This window comes from Schistocerca serialis, chromosome 6 (assembly GCF_023864345.2).
Source record: "Schistocerca serialis cubense isolate TAMUIC-IGC-003099 chromosome 6, iqSchSeri2.2, whole genome shotgun sequence".
Lineage (NCBI taxonomy): Eukaryota > Metazoa > Arthropoda > Insecta > Orthoptera > Acrididae > Schistocerca > Schistocerca serialis.
The window spans coordinates 114511873-114532569 of NC_064643.1; the positions used below are offsets into that span (position 1 = coordinate 114511873).

Genomic DNA, 20697 nt, shown 5'->3' on the forward strand with positions numbered 1-20697 from the left:
TATCATCACGAGTAAATTGTAATTTTTAGATGATCAGTTTATACTAATGTGAGCATCTGAAATGATTTATGATTTCTAACATGAGGCTTTATTTAATCTACTCCTTACATCTGGTTACACAAGGCATATCTTCAAAGCAAAAGAATAGTAATCAACACCATTCTACACAAATAAGATAACTACATAATATGAGGGTAATCCCAAAAGTAAGGTCTCCTATTATTTTATAGGTACAGAACTCTGTTATGAAGAGTGCTTCACGTGCTGTGTGTAAACATGGGCTTAGTCTTGGCTTGGCAGCTGTTGAGAATGGAGCTCCCGTTGGATGTTACCACCAAGTGTAAATTGTGCGCGGTTATTCGGTTTTTGGAAGAAAAGGGCATTGTGCTGATTGACATCCATTGCCAATTGACAGAAGTGTATGGTGAGTTGTGCATGGATGTCAAAAATGTTCATAAGTGGTGCAGAGAGTTTGCCGCTGGTTGGACCAAAATTCATGACGAATAAAGGAGTGGGAGACCATCAATTTCTGAGGAGACAGTGTTGAAAGTTGGGCAAAGCATGCATGAAGATCGGCAGATCACTCTGGATGATCTCTGCACATCGGTTCCTGAGGTTTCTCGAAGCACCGCTCACAGAATTTTAACGGAAACATTGAACTACCAGAAGGTGTGCGCAAGATGAGTGCCATGCCTGTTGACTGAAGACCACTTACGGAAACGAGTTGATGCTTCCCATGCATTTCTTCACCACCTTGCAGCTGAACAGGACAACTTTCTGGACTCAATTGTCATGGGTGATGAGAACATTTGGCTGGATAACAATTCAGCTCCGACAATGAGGTGAAAGAAGAGGTTCATAACTTTCTGAACAGCATGGCAGTGGGCTGGTATGACATGGGCATACAAAAACTGCCACAGCATCTACAAAAATGCATTGACAGAAATGGTGATTATGTTGAAAAATAGCTAAATGTTCAAGCTGTAAACTGATGAAAACCATTGTGGAAATAAACAGGTCTATGTACTCATAAAAAAGTAGGAGACCTTACTTTTGGGATTACCCTCATATGTTTCTAATGTGCCCATGGCAGAGGAAAGTTATTTGAATACAATCAGTAGGCCTAAGTCATTGTGGTCAGTAGTTGCATTTCAGAGGTGCAATTTCAGTACTGACAATAGACACAGATAAAAATAATAAAATCTATTCTTTTCTTCAGAACCATTGCTTTGTTTGTCAGAGAGGTTTTAGAAGATTAGAAAAAAGGATAGATGACTAAGAACCAAGGTTGAGAGGGACACTCCCATTATGATGACAAAGAAAGACAAAGATAAAGGAAAAAGCATCGGGGAAAGCATCAGAGAGAGTAGGGGGTAATGGATAGCACACTGGTAATCTCTTTGCCACCTTCAGTCCAGATATGACAGAATAAGAACTAATAATGAGAAGTGGGATGAATAGTAAGATGAACATAGACAAGGAGGCGAGGAAGGAAAAATAAAAAGGAGGAAAGGATGAAGATAAAAAAGTTGAAATGAAATAGAGTAACAGAAAATAATGATATACCATCCATAAAAAAGCTATACAGTGGAGAAAGACTACCAAACAAAAATACTACCTGCTGAAAAAAAATGGGGAGGGGGAGGGGGGACGGCCTGTTGATGGATGTTACATCCAGGTGATGATGGGTTGTGAAAATATGTTACACAACAAGTTCCCATCTCAGGACTTAAGGAAAATGAGTACTATGTGTTAGAATTCAAACAGTAAGTGTGATGTACAGGTCTCTCAATACCCTTGAGTGAAGCTGCAAATAGGTACCAGTTGACCCTGAGGCAGACAGTCCTTCAGTGTCTGATCCTACACCCGTCCAGTTTGGTGGTGGACTTCCCAACATATAACAGAGTGAATAAATGTTAGTAAATAACTTGTGTGGCTTCAAATTTTGTTCTGCATTTGATGTTGTGTGCAATTGTGGTTGGGTGCTTGGGAAGGTTTTACAGTGGAAAGATATGCAGGGATAAGAATGTTGGTGTAGGAAATATAACACAGTTTGACAAGGATGTTCTGGATTTTGGGAGAGCTATATAAGCTGTAAGTGGGTGGTGTGGGAAAGATATCAGGGAGTGATGAAGTTTTTACAGTACTCTGCTTGAGAAACTCTGAAGTGGGATAGAGTAATGTAACAATGCATTCAAAGTCTGTGCAGTTGTAGGTGAGAAGTTGGGCACTTCTGGTTTTTTGGGAGTGAACTTGTTTTTGTCAGAGTGTGGGACAAAGATACTGCCCTGGAGATCAATTTCTGGAAAAGGTCTATGGTATAACTGCAGGAGAGGAAAGACCAGAAGAGTTTTTTGGTGACAATGAACAAGGTTAAAGCAATTGGTGTTTTTATGTGGGATTGAAGGCTCTACATGATGGGTTGCAAGTGCTGGTCCACTAGGGTTCAGATGCGCTCAGTAGGGGCTTCGAAGGCTGCTACAATGGAATGACTGATGTGGTTGTTTTTGTTTGATTTGGGGTGTAGACAATAGATGAGGGTGCATGGGTCAGGGAAGATAATGATTTCTCTGGAAGCAGTTGTGAGTCCTTGTAAGGAGCCTAGGGATTTACAGATTTTCTACAGCTCAGTCTGAATGGAAGGAATGTAGCATTAGGGGCCATTTCTGCAGCTGATGTATCTAATAGCTGGTGAATCATGTCTGCCATTTACCTATAATGGCCAAGTAGCACATTACAGGAGCCCTTGTCCACAGGAATCAAAATGCTAGGGCAGTCTGCTTTCAAGCTTGCTCAAGGTTAGTAAAGATTGGGACTTTGTGATTTATTTAGGAAGGATGATGCTAGGAGTGAGGAATTATTGGAATGCCTGGAAAGAATAGTTTTGAGAAAGAGGAGGAGGATCCCTTTGGAATTTGGGTTAGAAATGTTCTAGGCAGATTTGATATTGACTGTTGGTTGTGAGTTGGGATTAAATAGTGAAGTGGTATTTCCAGTTGATATTGTAAGTGAATGATGGGAGATCTTCGACAAGGGCAGTATGATTAAATCTGGGTGTGACACCAAAGGTTTACTTTACCTTTACCTTTACACGTGGCTAAGGCCTTATCGACCATACACCTGCTCTATGAGCCTCTTCCAATTATTTCTATCCAGGGAAATTGTTGTCCTATCAGAGTTGATGCCCATCCTAGCTGCATCTTCCCGGATATTCTCCATCCACCTAATTCGAGGTCTTCCTCTTCTTCTCTTTCCTTCTAATTTCTTAGTGGATGCTATTTTGGGTAGTCTGTTCTCCGGCATCCTTGCTACATGACCAGCCCAGTTCAGTCTTCTCTTCTTTAACATTTCCACAATGGTACTATGTTTGTACAGCTCCCGTAGTTCTTCATTTTTCCTTATCCTCCACTCCATGACATTTTCATCGAAGATTGGTCCAAATATTTTTCTTAGTATTTTTCTTTCAAATATCAACAGTTTTTCTTCATCTTTTTTCCTGAATGTAATAGCTTCACATCCATATAATGCTACTGGTACAATAGTTGACTGATAAAAACGGATTTTGAATTCAGTACTAAGTGATCTCATCCTTAAAATTTTGATACAGCTGTAAAAAGTTCTATTAGCTGCTGCTAGACGGGCGTCTATTTCTATTTCTGCTCTATTGTCTCTGCTATAAAGACTCCCTAAGTACTTGAAGTGGTCAACTGCCTTGAAAGTGAGACCATTTACGGTCAGTGGTGTATTCTTTTGGAGTTTTTTACTTATGACTAGATATTCTGTCTTTTCTTCATTCACATGAAGTCCAGCTTTCTCAGCTATTTTGTAATAATTTTGCATCATCCTGATTAATTCAGCTTTTGAAGTGCTTAATAAGGCTACATCATCTGCATAAGCAAGTCTAGTAATGTTCTGTCCCTGCAGTTGGATCCCTTGTGAATTAGTTTTGGTGAATTCTCTATCAATCTTCTCTAAGATAATATTAAATAGAATAGGTGAGATGGCATCCCCTTGTCTCAGTCCAGTGTACACCTTAAAATTTTCAGTCTCTCCTGCAGGTGTCTTAACTTTGCATATGGTTTCTTCCAAACACCAAAGGTTAGGCTTCATAAATATTGATGTGATGCCTCAGGATCATAGAGTATTTAAAAATGAATCATAGCCAGAATTTAAGGTGATAGAGTTGTATTACAGGTATAACTGGTCTGGGGTGGGATGGGAGATTGCTGGGAATGGGAGCTAATTTAGGGACCCACATTGAGCTTTCTGGTTTGGAGATGGGACGAGTAGTGGATGGTAGTATCAGGAGAGAGGGAGAGAAACAGAACTTTTTGAGTATTTGACCTATAAGGTGGATAGCTACTTCAGGTGGTGGGAGGTGATTTCTTTTTCTTCTTTTTCTAATTTTACTGCTAACTTCAACGGGAATTATATCAAGTGCTAGAGTGTTAGCAGATTCAGGGGCTCAAAGTTTGAAGAGTTTAAATAGAGACAGCAACTGTTGGTATTGGTGGGTGGTCAAAGAACAATGCATACCAAGGATAAGGTTGGTAAGGTGTAAGGATTCACTTCTTTAGAATTTAAGGTTGGATTGGTTGCAGACAGAGATGAGAACTTTTAAGGTAAGGCCTTTAGAAGCCATACCAACATAAATCTCACTATGTTCCCATTCCTATACCTCAATACCCGCAGTTCTTCTGTAAACATGCTCTTGCTATACTCAAGCAGGAGTTCCTCATACTTTTCCTCCAGTATTTCTTCTCCAAGAGCCTCAAGTGGAAATACCACTTCATCATCCAATCCCAACCCACAATAAACAGAGTGAACATCAAACCCTGCCTAGAACAGCTGCAACCCAAACTGCTAAGGAGTCTTCCTCTTCTTTCCCACAACCATCCTCTACAGGCATTCCTCACTGCCAACATCACCTCCCAAACATTCTTAAAAATATTACAAAAATTCCAAACATGACTCAAGCTGATCCTCAGCTATCCATGATCTGAAGGGAGACCACTCTGTCACCATCCTCCCAGAGTATGAAGAGTAGTTGACAGAGGAACACTGTCAGCTCTTTGACAACTCAACACAAAGAAACTGTTCCTAGTGGCCCTCTATCTTCCAAACAAAATGAGCTGAAGAAATTTGTTAAAAATATGAGGCCCCCTTGTTTCCCCATATCAATAATGTTTTTAATGCATCAATACATTGCACACCCAAGGCCAGGAGTTTCTGAAGTCAAGTTCTGAAATGAGATAATATCCCTCTGACATCCCCTCTCACTGCCAACTCTCGCCTTCCATTGTCCCCCTAACCTCCACAATATTCTTGCCACACCATACGACATTTTTACACCATTATTCATACTCCACACACACAACCTGCATTCTTTCCCACTGTAAAAACATGCACCATATACCCACCCACTATCATCTACACTGGTAAACCCTACAGCATCAAATACTGTTTACCAATATGTGTTCATTGTATGGTGGTTTATATAGGAATGACCACTGCAAAACTGTCTGAGTGCATTAGTGAAAACTGAAGAACTGTTCACTTAGGGGGCCCTCAGTACCCTCTTGCTGACATGCTCTGCAATATAACTCAGGGGACCTGTGTGCCTGTTACATCTGGTGGGCTATTTAAAGCCTTCAATAAGAATTCTGGAGATTTGAAATTGCTGTCCAGTCTCCACCACTCTGCTGTACTTAACCTCCACTTTCATATTATTATTTATATTTTATTTGTGTACTTACTTAATCATTTTCTCTACAACTTTTTTTTATTTTTTTTATTTTATTTATTTATTTTATTTATTTTATTCATTTTTTTCCCCCTTTGTTGTCATCCCTCTCTCCCTTTCCTTCTGCTCCCCTCCCTCTATCCATCTCTCATGCTCTGTTTTCCTTATATCCTTTTTTATTTCCTATTAATTTTTAATTGCACTATTCGTATTTCTTCAATTTAATCCACCTTTACTTCTTACACTATCCTTCTATCAGTTCTGGACTTTAACTGGAACAGTGCTTATCAGTATATTTATCATCTTTGACCCCACTCCCCTTTCTTTGATATCACTCTCTATCATTGTCTCCCTTCATCCTTTTAATAGATGGATTCTTTTCATTCTGGGGGATGTGAATGACCTATCCCTCCTTTATAATCCTCTTTCCCCCCTGAGAAAGGGCCCAACAGTTCCAAAAGCTAAGATAGTTTTTCTGTAATTTTAAATGGATCTATTGATAGTACTTAAAGTTTTACCTCATGAAGGTAAGTCCTTGCCAGCTATTCTTTCTCCTTCCTTATTCTTTCTCCTTCCTTATATGCAAGTTTTATGTTTTTGTTATGATCGACATCATTGTGCAAAATTATGCTAATACTACTTAAAATATTGTTACGAGTCAAGTAGCCTGGGTTTGTCAAAAAGTGGAGATGAGAAAAGAATAACTGATGAAATCAATAAACAAAAAAAGATGTGTGATGTTATAAGATTCCAAGGGGTAGGGGGTAGGAGCAGGTAACTGCTGTTGACTAACTGAATGTTCTGTTTCAACAATTAATTATGTAAAATTTGTATATTTCTCTTTTTACGCCAACCGTGGTGGCCATGCGGTTCTAGGCACTGCAGTCCGGAACCGCGTGACTGCTACGGTCGCAGTTTCGAATCCTGCCTCGGATATGGATGTGTGTAATGTCCTTAGGTTAGTTAGGTTTCAGTAGTTCTAAGTTCTAGGGGACTGATGACCTCAGATGTTAAGTCCCATAGTGCTCAGAGCCATTTGAACCATTTTTTTGAATCTCTTTTTACATTGTGAATAATAATCTACACACAATGTTGTTTAGCATTAAATTCACTTGATGTTTCTTCAATTTGCAATCTATGACTATTCTATTTCACTTTGCCCCAATGACTGTTCCTCTACAATGGTATCTTGTGAGAAGTGGAAAATAAGCTTCTGAATTTTGTTGTTAACACTCCTATTTTGGTAAGCCATGATAGATTAAAAAAAGGTATGTGTTATTTCCTTAACAGGTCATATAATTATAAAATGTCCAGTTTGGTGCATTTTGAGTCAGAATGGACAGCTGATGGAGAACATCTGATAATGATCTAGGGACCAGAACCAGTCATGTTAATATATACTAGTACACTTTGAGTTAACTAGAGCTGCCACCTAATAAAAACAATGTTGACAGTTACAAATGGCCAATGTTCAAGAAGCATGTTGGACAAAATAACATATTTACAGACTGTAAAATATCCCATGCTTTTAATAATCATGGACTTATAAAATTAGCAACAATTGTGAAACCTACAACCATACCTTCAGAAGTTCAAGTTCCCTTTCAGGAAGCCTTTTTACTTTAGTGTAGCCAGAAACAACATGTCTTCCTGCAGTGAATGGGTCAAGTTCCTTTGCTTGTAGAATCATATAGCAAACAGCAATCGAAAGTTCAAATATATAGAATGATACATGACTGTCTCCAAAATCTAATATTCCACATATGTCCCAGATATCATCCTCAGAACCTTTACTAACAAGTATGTTCTGCTCATTGAAGTCACCATGAATTAACCCTGAAAAAGAAAGGAAGATATTAGGTGATATTAGACTAGAGGAAACAGACAAGTGTGAACTGATTTTCCCAAACCTTTGTTCTGTACAACTTATTATTTTCTTTGCTTTCTCATTATGCTTTTTTTTATATCTTTGTGTCACTTCTGATTTCTTTCTGCCCAATGGAAAGAGACATTCAATTCCAGGTTGCATATATTTTTGAATGTGTTCATATGCTCAACCATGTTTTCCCCATAAAAGTGAAACTGTGAGGATTGGTCTTGAATGAAAAAATCTTTTCCCATGGTATGCATATTCCATGGATCCGTACATGCGAGTGATTTGCCTGGATGTGGAACATGTCAATACAACTGTACAAATACAATTAATGCTACAGAATAGTAATATAATACAATGATATAGATATTAGTAAGTATCACTTTTTCTCATTTACAAGCTGTCATTTAACTAGTATAGCAATTCATGAAAGGCAATGTTTTTAGTTTGAGTCCCTGTCTAACACACAGTTTTAAACAGTCAGCAAGTTTCATCAAGAATTTTGTTAGTTTGCTTTTTTATTACTACATGTGATGTAGTGATTTTTAAATAAGTGTTCCATATCAGTGAAGTACCTTTTAATTATGGAACATGCATTACTAGATAATAGACAATGCTCAATGTTTCATCAAAAGCAGCTCCAGAGGTCATGAAGTAGGAAGACACTTTGCAGAATCACAGAAATTTCATTTAAACACATACAATGCAAACTGCAATTACCTATCCATCAAGAAACAGTTATCCTGTAAGAAATCAGCTTTGGTCAAGAAAACAATCCATCAAAACAATCATTTTTTATTTTATTTTATTTATTTACGTCCTGAATCTTTGTGGTACATATACCATACCTTAGATGTTGGACAAAATATTACATTAATATACTGTTACATTGGTGTATAAATTACATTTATAAATTGTTACATTTTTATATTGCTATGTTGTTACATTACATTTTTATACTGTGACAACCAACTTATTTTTCAAGATACTGTGTAACTGAGTAAAAACAGTTTTCCAAGAGATATGATGTTACAGATTTTTTAAAGCTATGGATTTTGTTTATGGCCTTTAGATTACTTGGCAGCTTATTAAACAAATGTGAACCTGAGTGATATACACCTTTCTTGCACAGTGTGGTATAACAATGATGTCTGTGTATGTCACTGTTTGCCCTTGTATGGTGTTCGTGTACAGATTTATTTTGAATAAATACATTTCCATTTTTTAGCATGCTCTTTTTTAGGAACATTACAACTTCTAGTATATAGATACATGGTAGGGGTAGAATCCCCAGTTCTTTAAAGAATGGTTTGCATGATTTTCGGCTGTTGGCATTTTTCATTACCCTCACAATCTTTTTTTGTTTCCGGAATGTGGTTATGTAATGAGGAGAATTTCCCCAGAATATGATGCCATATCTTAATAGGGAGTGTATGCAAGCGTAATACACTGCTCTAACTGTTTCAGGACTTGTGTTGTTCCATATAATCCTCATCGCATAAGTCATTTTGGATAGTTTAGAATTTAATGAAGTGATGTGGGAATTCCATTTAAGATTGTCTTGTAAGTGGATGCCAAGAAATTTTGCTTCAGTGACACTGTTAATTCTTTGGTTTTCTATTGACATGTTTGGTTTTAAAGGGTTTTTATTTTGTTGTGTATGGAAGTGTAAGACGACTGTTTTTTGAGGGTTTATCAGTAATTTATTCCTCATAAACCACTCTGAGACATTATCACTTGTGACTTTAGCATTTAAACTTAGAGCCATTTCGTTTTCACCTTCAATTAATATGCTTGTGTCATCTGCAAATAGCACTGGTTCGGAGTGTTGAACGTGTAGGGGGAAGTCGTTTATGAAAATTAGGAAGAGAAAGGGACCTAAAATTGAGCCTTGTGGTACACCGTGGGTTAATGTGGAAGGTTTCGATTGATAAGCTTGGAGTTCGTTTTTTCCCATGTGTTTTACCTCTGTTACCTGAGAGCGATTTTCTAGGTAGGATTTCAGCCACTCGTGTGGCAGGCCTCTTACACCATACCACTCTAACTTTCTTAGGAGAATTTCATGGTCTATTAGATCAAATGCTTTTGTTAAATCCAGGAAAATCCCCGAAACATTTTTGTGATTATCCACTGAATTTAAAATACGATTTATGAGGCTAAAAGTGGCTGTTTCAGTACTGCACTGAGGCCTGAAGCCATGCTGACATCCTGAAATCATATTTTTTTTGTTAAAGAAATCAGTTAGTTGCAGCAGAACTAGTTTTTCAATGATTTTTGAAAAACCTGATAGGAGTGACACGGGCCTATAGTTGACCATCTGCTGCCGATCGCCCTTTTTGTAAAGGGGTACAACTTTTGCAGTTTTTAACTGTTGTGGGAAAATACCACTTGATAGTGAAGAATTGCATATATCTAGCAGTGGTGCGAGTATCTGTTCAGCTGATACTTTTATAATATAGTCTGGCACATCGTCGACACCGGCTGAATATTTATTTTTTAATGACTTTATACTGTTTAACAGTTCTTCCCTACTTATTGGACGGAGGAACATGGATGTATTTGTTACACTATTTCCAGAAATTTCCTGTAATATTTTGTTTGATGTTTTTTCCATTTGTTCCTTCGCTAACTCACGAGCAATATTGGTGTAGTAAGAATTGAAGTGGTTAGCAATTAATTTTGGATCAGTGATCTTGCTGCTCGCCTGTGACAATACAATATTTTTGTGTGTTTCCACCTTACCAGTAAGTCTCTGTACCGTATTCCACATTGTCTTAGCTTTGTTTGATGATTCCATAATAAGTTTGTCATTATCCCTTAATTTTGCTTCCCTTATTACACGACTCAGAGTTAACTTGAAACTGCACAGATCTCAATTCAATTTAACAGACTCATGGTAATGAGACTGAATAGAGGCTTCCCACCACATTGCCAGAACTTGCTCTGCGTAAGGGAGAAACACCCTCCCTTTGTTCAGTCATAGAGAACATGGATAATGTTTAACAGCATATCCACCTATTATGGCAGAAGCATGCACTCTCGTCACATACGCTTTTGTAGAGCAGCCAGGCAAACCATTCGTCAAATAGTTGCAGAATGTCCCAATAAGGCCTCTTGTGGTACTTTCGACAATTTCCTGATGGCAACAAGGGATGCAATTAATTATATTATAGGTTTAGAAGTCTCTTTGTTAATTTCATGTGTTGTTTGTAGTATATTTAATATTTTTATTAATATTTAGCTTAAAAAATCATATTAATCATCACAATTCATACATCACTACGCATAAACATTTGTGGGGACATAACTCCATGGAGTTGCCTGAAACAATATCGCTGCTGTGAGGTAGATCAACTAACCTCTCTGGACCTACAGTTACTTCACTCTGATCAATGTTTGTAACAACATGCTTTGTACTTAGTAGGACAAGAAAATATATTTGTATGAAATCATACAACTAGTTAGTGTTATTATACATAATGTGTATTGTACTTCCTACAAATTTATTGTGTTCAGTAGATTCCATCCTAGCGATCTTGAAAGTGCACAAGACAAATGATAGGATTAAACAATAAGTTAAAAAATTCACAATTGTCCCTGGTAAATGTCAGCAATCTAGAAAGAGACTTGCACACAACTCATGGTATGCACATGAATGAAAGAGACAAAAAGATTGTCAGCAAATTAATTGTTGAGGAAATCAGACGAATTTTTCCACAAAGCAGTGTACATAAGTGCATTGCCATGGAATGGCACAATCCACCAAATCAGAATATGCCACACAAATAGCCACTGCAGGCAAGCCTGGGAAACTTGCAAAGCCTGCTGGACAGTTTGGTAGCCCTAAATCATCCTGCACAGTCCAGTAGGAGAAACTAAGACGTAATGTCATACACCAGAGTTTCTGTAGTCTTAAAAACAGGTACAATGATCTGGATATTATTATGTCTTGATTAACCTGATATTTTAGTCATTCCTGAACACTGGTACACTGGAGACTTAATTAGCATTAGTCAACCACACTCCATGGAAGTTTGTTCTCCCTTTAGTAGGTAAATCAAGTCTGCGGATGGCATAGCAATCTTCACTATTGCAATTATTGGTGTGTATAGGCCACTTGGGGAATGTATGGATACATTTTTCAAAAATCTATCTGACTTGCTGATATATATATATATATACAGTGCATTATCTGGGTTAAATGGCCATGTAAATACTATAATAACAGGGGATATAAATAAATACTATAATAACAGGGGATATAAATAAAGACTTATTAAGAAATGATGCCAGTACCAAAAAGCTACTCCTCCTACTCGATGAATTTAATCTGACTCCACTTATCCATGAGCCAACTAGAGATATTGGTAACTGCAACACATATCTGGATAATATGATAACAATCCTGACCCATCTTTTCTACAGTACATCCGTTCTAAAACATTTCTGATCACCATGCAATACAGCTTCAATTGGTGGCAAATTAAATGCCCTTTGTCACTAGAAAGAAAATATATGTAAGCAAAAGAACTATGTTCAATGATAACACCAATTGACTGAGCTGCATGTTAGTATGCATACCATGGTTTGAGAATCATAGCTTCTCCTATGATAGCTATGCTGCTGACTTCTATTACTATTTTGATGCCACATGCCCAGCTGTGGCCACAAAAGTTAAAACAAGATAAACAAAAGCATCTAGATAATTAATTATGTCATTGAAGCAAAGGAAAATAAAAATTATTCCATAGTGCAATGTTGAATAATAAACAAAATCTCAAGCTAAAGGAGCCCTTCAAAACTTATCAAGAATACAATAAAGATTTATTAATACAGACCAATAGTAAGGGTAATGTACAAAGGGAAGGGCGACCCAAAAGACACAAACAAATACAGAGGAATAGCCTTGGAAAACAACCCTTTTAAGGTATTCACAAAACTAATCACAGGAAGAATAAGACACACTTTGGAAGAACACCTCCCAGAATCTCAATTCGGGTTCAAGGAAAAAAGATCCACTATCACAGCAGGGGAGCTGCTTTTAAAAAAATATGGGAAACCATCGATAAGAAGCAAAAATATTATGCTGTATTCATAGACTTCACAAAGGCCTTCGACCTCCTCGACTGATCATTAGTAAAAAGGATGCTCGATGAAACCCTGGGAAGAGACAGCGTCTAGACGAGGATTATAAACTCCATAAATGAATGGAATGAGATAAGGATCTCGGACAACCTTGACCTGTCTGAACCAATAAGGCAAACAAACGGAGAACTCCAAGGAGACCCATTAAGCCCGCTCCTGTTCATTCTGGCAGCAAAGGACATTATGGAAATCGCTCATGACGAAGATGTCAAAGCATATGCCTATGCAGACGACATTGTGATAGGCTCAAAAAACTTAAAGAAACTACAGGAGGCTATAGAAGACGTGGAAAAATGGTGCAGAAAACACAAGTTTGTAATCAACACCGACAAAACGGAAATGATGGTATTCAGACCAGGTGGGCAAATCCCAAAAACGACAAGAATTGCACTACAAGGAAAGCAAATATCTATCACAAAAGACTACAAATATCTAGGGATAACACTCCAGCCATCCGCAAAGTGCTTCACTAAACACACAACAGAGAAAGCGACACAGGCCATCAGAGCGATAAACGAAATAAGTTCCATCTGAACACTAAACCTAGACACAGCTATGGCACTCTTCAAATCAAAAATAATACCGATACTGGCTTATGGGATAGAAATCATATGGATACACCTAAATGAAAAGAACTTAGAAACATTGGAAAGAGTAAAAGCAACCTATATCAAAAGAGCATTAGGGGTAGCAAAAACCACAAGATCAAGATTAGTCTACCTTCTCGCACGAGAATCTTTCCTCATCGAGGATCTAAGGACAATGTTCTTACTTCCCAACACATCAGCATCGGAGAACCTACTAAGATCACTACTCAAGAAAAGAGAGGAAGTACCAATGGAATTCTATGGATCTGGGGCCATGACCGACCGCACTTGGACAGCAGCAAATTTTGAGATGAGACATGTACTTACAAGACTCGCAGTACATGGATTCCACCATGAAATTTGTGCAAATACAACATACAATGAGCCATCAAACCTTTGCAAGTGTACACTATGTGGGCAGTCTTGTGAGAGATACCACATTGAAATATGCAACAAGAGGACCAGATCAATTAGAGACTATGCAATAAATGGTTCAAATGATAATCTGTTATAATACCTGCATTGAATGTAATCTACAAAGAATTATGCAGACACTCAATACATCCTTGTAATTCACTCTCAAATGATTGTAATCTAATGTATAACTGTAATGGCTATTTTGCTGCAATAAATCGTTTACATTAATACAGACCAGGAGCAACTACATTGCAAACAAGCTTCAGGCTTCACAGTGTTGCTACTGGTGTCTGGGGAGTGATAACCAGTTTTAGAACAGGCAGAGACAAATCCTGTATGGATTTTATTATTGACCACAATGGGATGGTAATAAAAGATCAACTTGAAATTCCTAATATATTCAATGAATATTTTTCTTCAGTATGGAAGCTACCAATGACAAACATAATAACATGCAGTATAATTTTAAAGACAATCCACCTGAGTGTAGCCTATTTGTAGCCCCACAAATTGCAAAGAAATAATTAACATCATTAGCTCTCAAAAATCTTCCAGTCCCACGGGGCATGATGACATCAGTATTAATGTATTAAAAGTGTGTAGACAAAATGTCTCTGTATGTCTGTCTGCAGCAGTAAATAATATAATAGAATCAGGTACTTTCCCAGACAGACTAAAAATAGCTGAGGTAACTCCAATATTTACAAAAGGAGACAAACTCAAAATTCAAAACTATGAACCAATCTCAGCACTTCCTGTATTTTCCAAAAAAAAGCTGAAAAAGACATATACAGCAGAATTATAAACTTTCTCCAGATGCACAACCTAATGTTTGAAAATCAAAATGGATTCTTAAAATGTAAATCAACTAGCACAGCAGCTGCTCAGTTAACCTAAGAAGTAATAAAAAGCATTAAGAACAAGCAACATGTTGCAGGTATATACCTCTACCTTGAGAAAGCTTTTGACTGTGTGTGTATATATGCCACAATCCTATTAGAAAAGCTATGGAACATTGGCATCAGAGACACTGCTCATGATCTAATAAAATCTCATATGAGTTACTGAAAACAGTTTGTACTGCCTAAAACTGAAAGTGGAGATCACAAATCCAAAACTAAGATAAAATATGGAGTGCCACAGGGCTCAGTACAGTGTTCTCTTCAGTTTTTGATTTATGTAAATAAGGTGTTGCACTGAAAGTTCCAAAATAGTTTTGTATGTAGATGATACATCCATTGTATGTAATAAGGAATCATTTAACTAGAGACCCACTGTAATAATGTGACAAATGAAACAGTTCAGTGCTTTAATGAAAGCCACTTACATGTAAGCAGTAGTAAAATGTGTCTCATTGAGTTTAACAACAGTAGTTTTAGTGATGAAATTAACTATACATCAGCAATGAATTAGTAAAAAAGAGTTTAGTGCAAAATTCGTAAGTTTAACAATCCAAAGGAATCTAAAATGGGACATACATGTTGACACTCTTGCATGTAAGTTATCTAAGAATACATTTGCAATTAATATGATTAGCAACTTCTGCAAAACACTGTTGTCCTAAAGAATGCATACCATACTCTATTTTCCTCTCACCTGAATTACGGAATAGAAATTTGGGGAGCACCACCAAAGCAAATCAAAATATGCTATTGTTACTTCAAAAAATGGTTATAAGAATCATCTGTGGAGCAAAATATAAGGAACCATGCCATGGCTTGTTTAAAAAAACTGGCGTACTAACGATAGCAAACATGTACATTCTAAAAGCTGCATTACATAATAAAAGCATGCAGCCCAATATTAGTTCCGATTTGTATCAGAACAATACCAGGAATAAAGAACAGCAGCCACACAACAGCACTCTATGAAAAGGGTCCACAATATGCAGGTTTTAAGTTAGCCAATGCACTGCCCAGAAAAGTTATGACCCTACCCACAATGAAGCTTAAATTTCAGCTAAAGAAATTCCTGTAACAAAATTCATTTTACACATTAGAGGAATACCATACTTACGTGCAGAATAAGAAGTGCTTCGAAAAAATATGTAAATAATGTTAAGCTCCATCTTATTTGTAATTTAATTATTTTGTTAACCAAAGATGCATTCTGAAGAACGTGTTATTGTACTATGTATCAAGAATTGTAACGTGTTTTATGCATATTCAATGAATCATTTGATGTTGAATAAAGTATTATTATTATAATCACATTAGTATTTTTCAAATGAATATCTACCTCCATCTTTATAAACAGACCCCTGTTTACAGTACATTATTATATGTATATTTCATACAGCTTTACAATGAACACTGATTTTTGCCATGTAGCAAGTGATCTCAACACTACCTGGATGTAGAACTCTAATCTCTGAGCGTAGAATTGTTGTTTACCTGCAGATTCCACCATGCTGAAGTTGGACAAAACATTCCTATCAGTTATTCAAAATTATGAATTATTTACTTGTCCCTGATTATAAACACTATGCCACAGAATGTAATATTGTCTGAAGCAGGGAACTTTCATATCTATCCTAGATTGCAATACTTCATTAGAAAATAGCCACATGAATAAAATAAGTTTTTTCTATGACTTTTACAATAAGTGTTTGGTTTTGTTCCTGTGAATGGTAACAGAAAATTTAGCATGCCACAAACATTTTGCTTGCTTTGTATCCCTACTGTGTGTATTCTGAAGGAAACTGACAAGTATCTCATGTACTATATATCTCACTTTGTACATGTATCTCTCTTGTCAAATCAGACCAAATGTAGTATTTGTAAGTGCAGATAATCTTCTTGAAATTTTGATATATAATGTCCTGTTGAGAAAAATACATAAACTATAGTACACAATGCATCACTTGAGATATCAAGTATGCAAAAATGTGTTTCACTTTAGACTAGGATGTAGGTGCCCTCGGACATTTTACACTTAATGAGTACTTACTTAGTTCATTCATGGTTTTTGCCATCCATAGTTACATGTCTGAGCTAAGGATATCAACTTTAAGAGATATCTTCACTGTTTACTTGCTTTTACAAATTACACACATATAAAGTTTGGATAATATAGTAACAAATCTATCAATTAGTGTTGAATCTCATGGCATCCTTTTGCACAATGACATCCATTAGTAAATCATAAGTGAAAAAAACACACACACATACATACACACACACACACACACACACATCAGAGTTTACAACTGACACAGCTGACATGTCTCCATTTTTTCACTGGTTTTGAAACAGTCCATTTCGCTCTACTCCAGAAATCGAACTTCTATTGTAAAAGGCTCATGTGAGGCTCATGTGATGAAGAATTGGAAAGTATTTTCTTTTTCACTGCAGTGAGACTTCAAAGCTGCCATAATGCAGTTAACAGGAAATGAAGTATGAGGATCTTTGGCTGGAATGCTAAAATAGCTGCAGTTTGACATCCAGTTTAAATACAGAATAATGTTTGTAGCAGCTTGTTGAATATCTCTGCACCAGAGTACATAATCCCACTCTGAAACTCAAACAACAGGGAAAAGTTTAATGAAAATTAGCTTTTATTTCTTGTATTAAGATGATGTAAATCACAGTTCAAACAAAACTAATTTTTACTGTCAGCAGCAAAACCATTAAGGAGTAAATTTATTAGGAAGTGAGGATAAAAATTCCATGATCCTTAAAAACTCTTACAGGTCCTACTATGCTTCCTTGAGACATATTGATTGTTACTTTGATTTCTGTTGAACACTTACCCTTCAGCATAGCATACTGTGTTTTATTAGTCAAATATTCATCTGTACTGATTCTTTCATAGAAGTACCTTTTGCTCCAGGAAAATCATAGTGTTTGAGCTTTGAATATGCTCTAAGATCTATAAGGATTTTATTAAACATTTTTCCCTTTATAACAATTAAAATTTGAATCAACAGAATGGTAATCCTTTTTGCGCCATGATATGGTTTTCAAAATGATAAATACTGAGAGAAGAAATTGAATATACCTTTCTCCAACTTTTCTTGATTTCTGAGAACAATTTCTTCAAATGACTTGATAACTTCTGTTACCAGACTCTTATTATTCTCATTTGGAACAGCAAACAATAGTTTCAGTACCAGTGGACAATGCTGTAACAGCCATATATTTTTGCGATTCTCAAATCCTGTATGTTGAAATCCCTAAAATAAAGAAACAGTTGAAATTCAAGCTTTTGTTTAACATCAAGGCAGAAGAATCAGTACTACTAGTACTACTACTACTACTACTACTACTACTACTACTACCACCACCACCATTACTACTGCTACCATAAATATCTTTCTCTTACATATATTTCATTTAAATTGGCACAAAGGATAAGGAACATGGAACAAACAAAATGAGAAACATTGGAAGTAACAGCCATTGTATAACACACACACAGCTAGCAGCTAGTACATGTGTGACGTCAGCTAAATAACTTCCTTTATTTGTTTATACTAAAAGAGAATATAAATGAAAGTTCCAAACTTTCACCGTCTTTTTCCTAAATCCATGCTACGCTTCAGCCAGGATATTTTATTTTTCTGTGAATTTTATAACTTCTCCTTCCCACACTGCCATCATCACCTTTACAAACTGGCAGAACTTTCCTGTTTTACAGACATGTAAGGAGCGTGTCCTTTTCCATTAACAAATTTACTAAGGGATATCAGAGGCTTTGCTAGATATTGTGAGCAGTGTTTAATTACTACACCCCCTGTATTTTTGTTTCTCGGTGATCTGATGGTATTATTTTGTACTTCTGTTCCAGCTCCTTGACAAAGGAAAAGGAATTTTGTAATTTCTGGTGAAATCACACTGTTTTTAGGAAGTGCTTCATTTCTTTAATTAGCTTTTTTGACTATGATCAAACAATGGAAAATCCAGGATGGAATGATACAATATTGTGAAAAGAAAAGTTGCTACTCACCATGTAGCAGAGATGCTAAGTCGCAGATAGGCACAACAAAAAGACTGTCACAAATAAAGCTTTTGGCAAGTAAGGCTTTCATCAGAATTAGACCACACACACACACATACACACTCATGCAAACGCAACTCACACACACGACTGCAGTCCAGGCAGCTGAGGCCACACTGCAGCACCAGTGCATAATGGCAGTAGCAACTTGGTGGGGTAAGGAGAAGGCTGGGGCAGGGAGGGGGAGGGAAAGTAGGGTAGGGGTGGGGGACAGAGACGTGCTGTTGGGGAGCGCACAGGGACTAGGTGGAAAGAGGGTAGGACAGCTATGTGCAGTCAGGAGGTTAGATGGAGGGCAGCGGAGAGGTGGGGATAGTGGAAAAGGAAAGAAGTAAAAAGACTGGGTGCAATGAAGGAATGAGGGTTGTGTAGTGCTGGAATGGGAACAGGGAAGGGTCTGGATGGGTGAGGACAGTGAGTAACGAAGATTGAGGCCAGGAGGGTTACGGGAACATAGGATATATGGCAGGGAAAGTTCCAACCTTTGCAACTCAGAAAAGCTCATATTGGTGGGAAGGATCCATATGGCACAGGCTATGAAGCAGTCACTGAAATGAAGGATGTCATGTTTGACAGCATGCTCAGCGTTAGGGTGGTCCACTTGTTTCTTGGCCACAGTTTGTCGATGACCATTCATGTGGACAGACAACTTGTTTTGTTATCCCACATAGAATGCAGCACAGTGGTTGGCTTGTAGATCACATGACTGGTTTCACAGGTAGCCCTGCCTTTGATGGGATAGGTGATGTTTGTAGGTGGTGATGGGAGGGTGCATGGGACAGGTCTTGCCTCAAGGTCTACTATAGGGGTATGAGCCACAAGGTAAGAGGTTGTGAGCAGGGGTTGTGTAAGGATGGACAAGTATATTGTGAGGTTAGTGGATGGCAGAATACCACTGTGGGAGGGGTGGCAAGGATGGTGTGCAGGACATTTCTCATTTCAGGGCACAATGAGAGGTAGTAGAAACCCTGGCGGAGAATGTAATTCAGTTGCTCCAGTCCTGGATGGTACTAAGCTATGAGGAGAATGCTCCTCTGTGGCCAGACGCTGGAACTTTGTGAGGTGGTGGGGGACTGGAAGGATAAGGTACAGACTTGTTTTTGTATGAGGTTGGGAGGATAATTACGGTCTATGAAGGCTTCAGTGAGACCCTCGGTATATTTCGAGAGTGATCGCTCATCACTGCAGATGTGACAACCACAAGTGGCTAGGCTGTATGAAAGGGACTTCTTGGTATGGAACGGGTGGCAGTTGTCAAAGTATTGTTGCTGGTTAGTAGGTTTGATATGGAGGGAGGTACTGATGTAGCAATCTTTGAGGTGGAAGTCAACATCTAGGAAGGTGGCTTGGTGTGTTGAGCAGGACCAGGTGAATCAAATGGGGGAGAAGTAGTTGAGGTTCTGGAGGAATGTGGGTAGAGTTTCCTCACCCTCAATCCAAGTTGCAAAGATGTCATCAATGAATCTGAACCAGGTGAGGGGTTAGGAATCTGAGTGTTTAGGAAGGATTCTCTAGATGGCCCATGAATAGGTTGGCATAGGATGGTGCCATGCATGTGCCCATAGCTGTACCCAAGATTTATTTGTAGGTAATGCCTTCAAAGGAGGATAATTGTGGGTGAGGATATAACTGGTCATGGTAACTAGGAAGGAGGTTGTCAGTTTCGAATCTGTCAAGTGTTGGGAAAGGTAGTGTTCAATAGTGGTAAGGCCATGGGCATTAGGGATATTAGTGTACAGGGAGGTAGCATCAATTGTGATGAGCAGGGCACCGTGTGGTAAATTAACAGGATCTTGGAGAGTCGGTGGAGACTGTGGTTGGTATCTTTTATACAGGAGGGTAGGTTCCTGGTAGTAGGTTGAAGGTGTTGGTCCACAAGAGCATAGATTCTATCAGTGGGGGCACATTAACCAGCCACAACTGGGTGTCCTGGG

General features: G+C 37.7%; 1 protein-coding gene across 3 annotated transcripts in view; it reads right to left on the reverse strand.

Moving 5' to 3' along the window:
- LOC126484563 (hydroxylysine kinase) overlaps positions 1-20697 on the reverse strand; it is a 194740-nt gene that overhangs the window by 420 nt on the left and 173623 nt on the right. For all 3 annotated transcript variants that reach the window (XM_050108125.1, XM_050108126.1, XM_050108124.1), the window contains 2 exons: positions 17765-17939; positions 7326-7579 (listed from right to left, as the gene is read on the reverse strand). In XM_050108125.1, coding sequence (XP_049964082.1) covers positions 7326-7579; positions 17765-17939 — 429 coding nt within the window. The remainder of the gene's footprint in view (positions 1-7325; positions 7580-17764; positions 17940-20697) is intronic.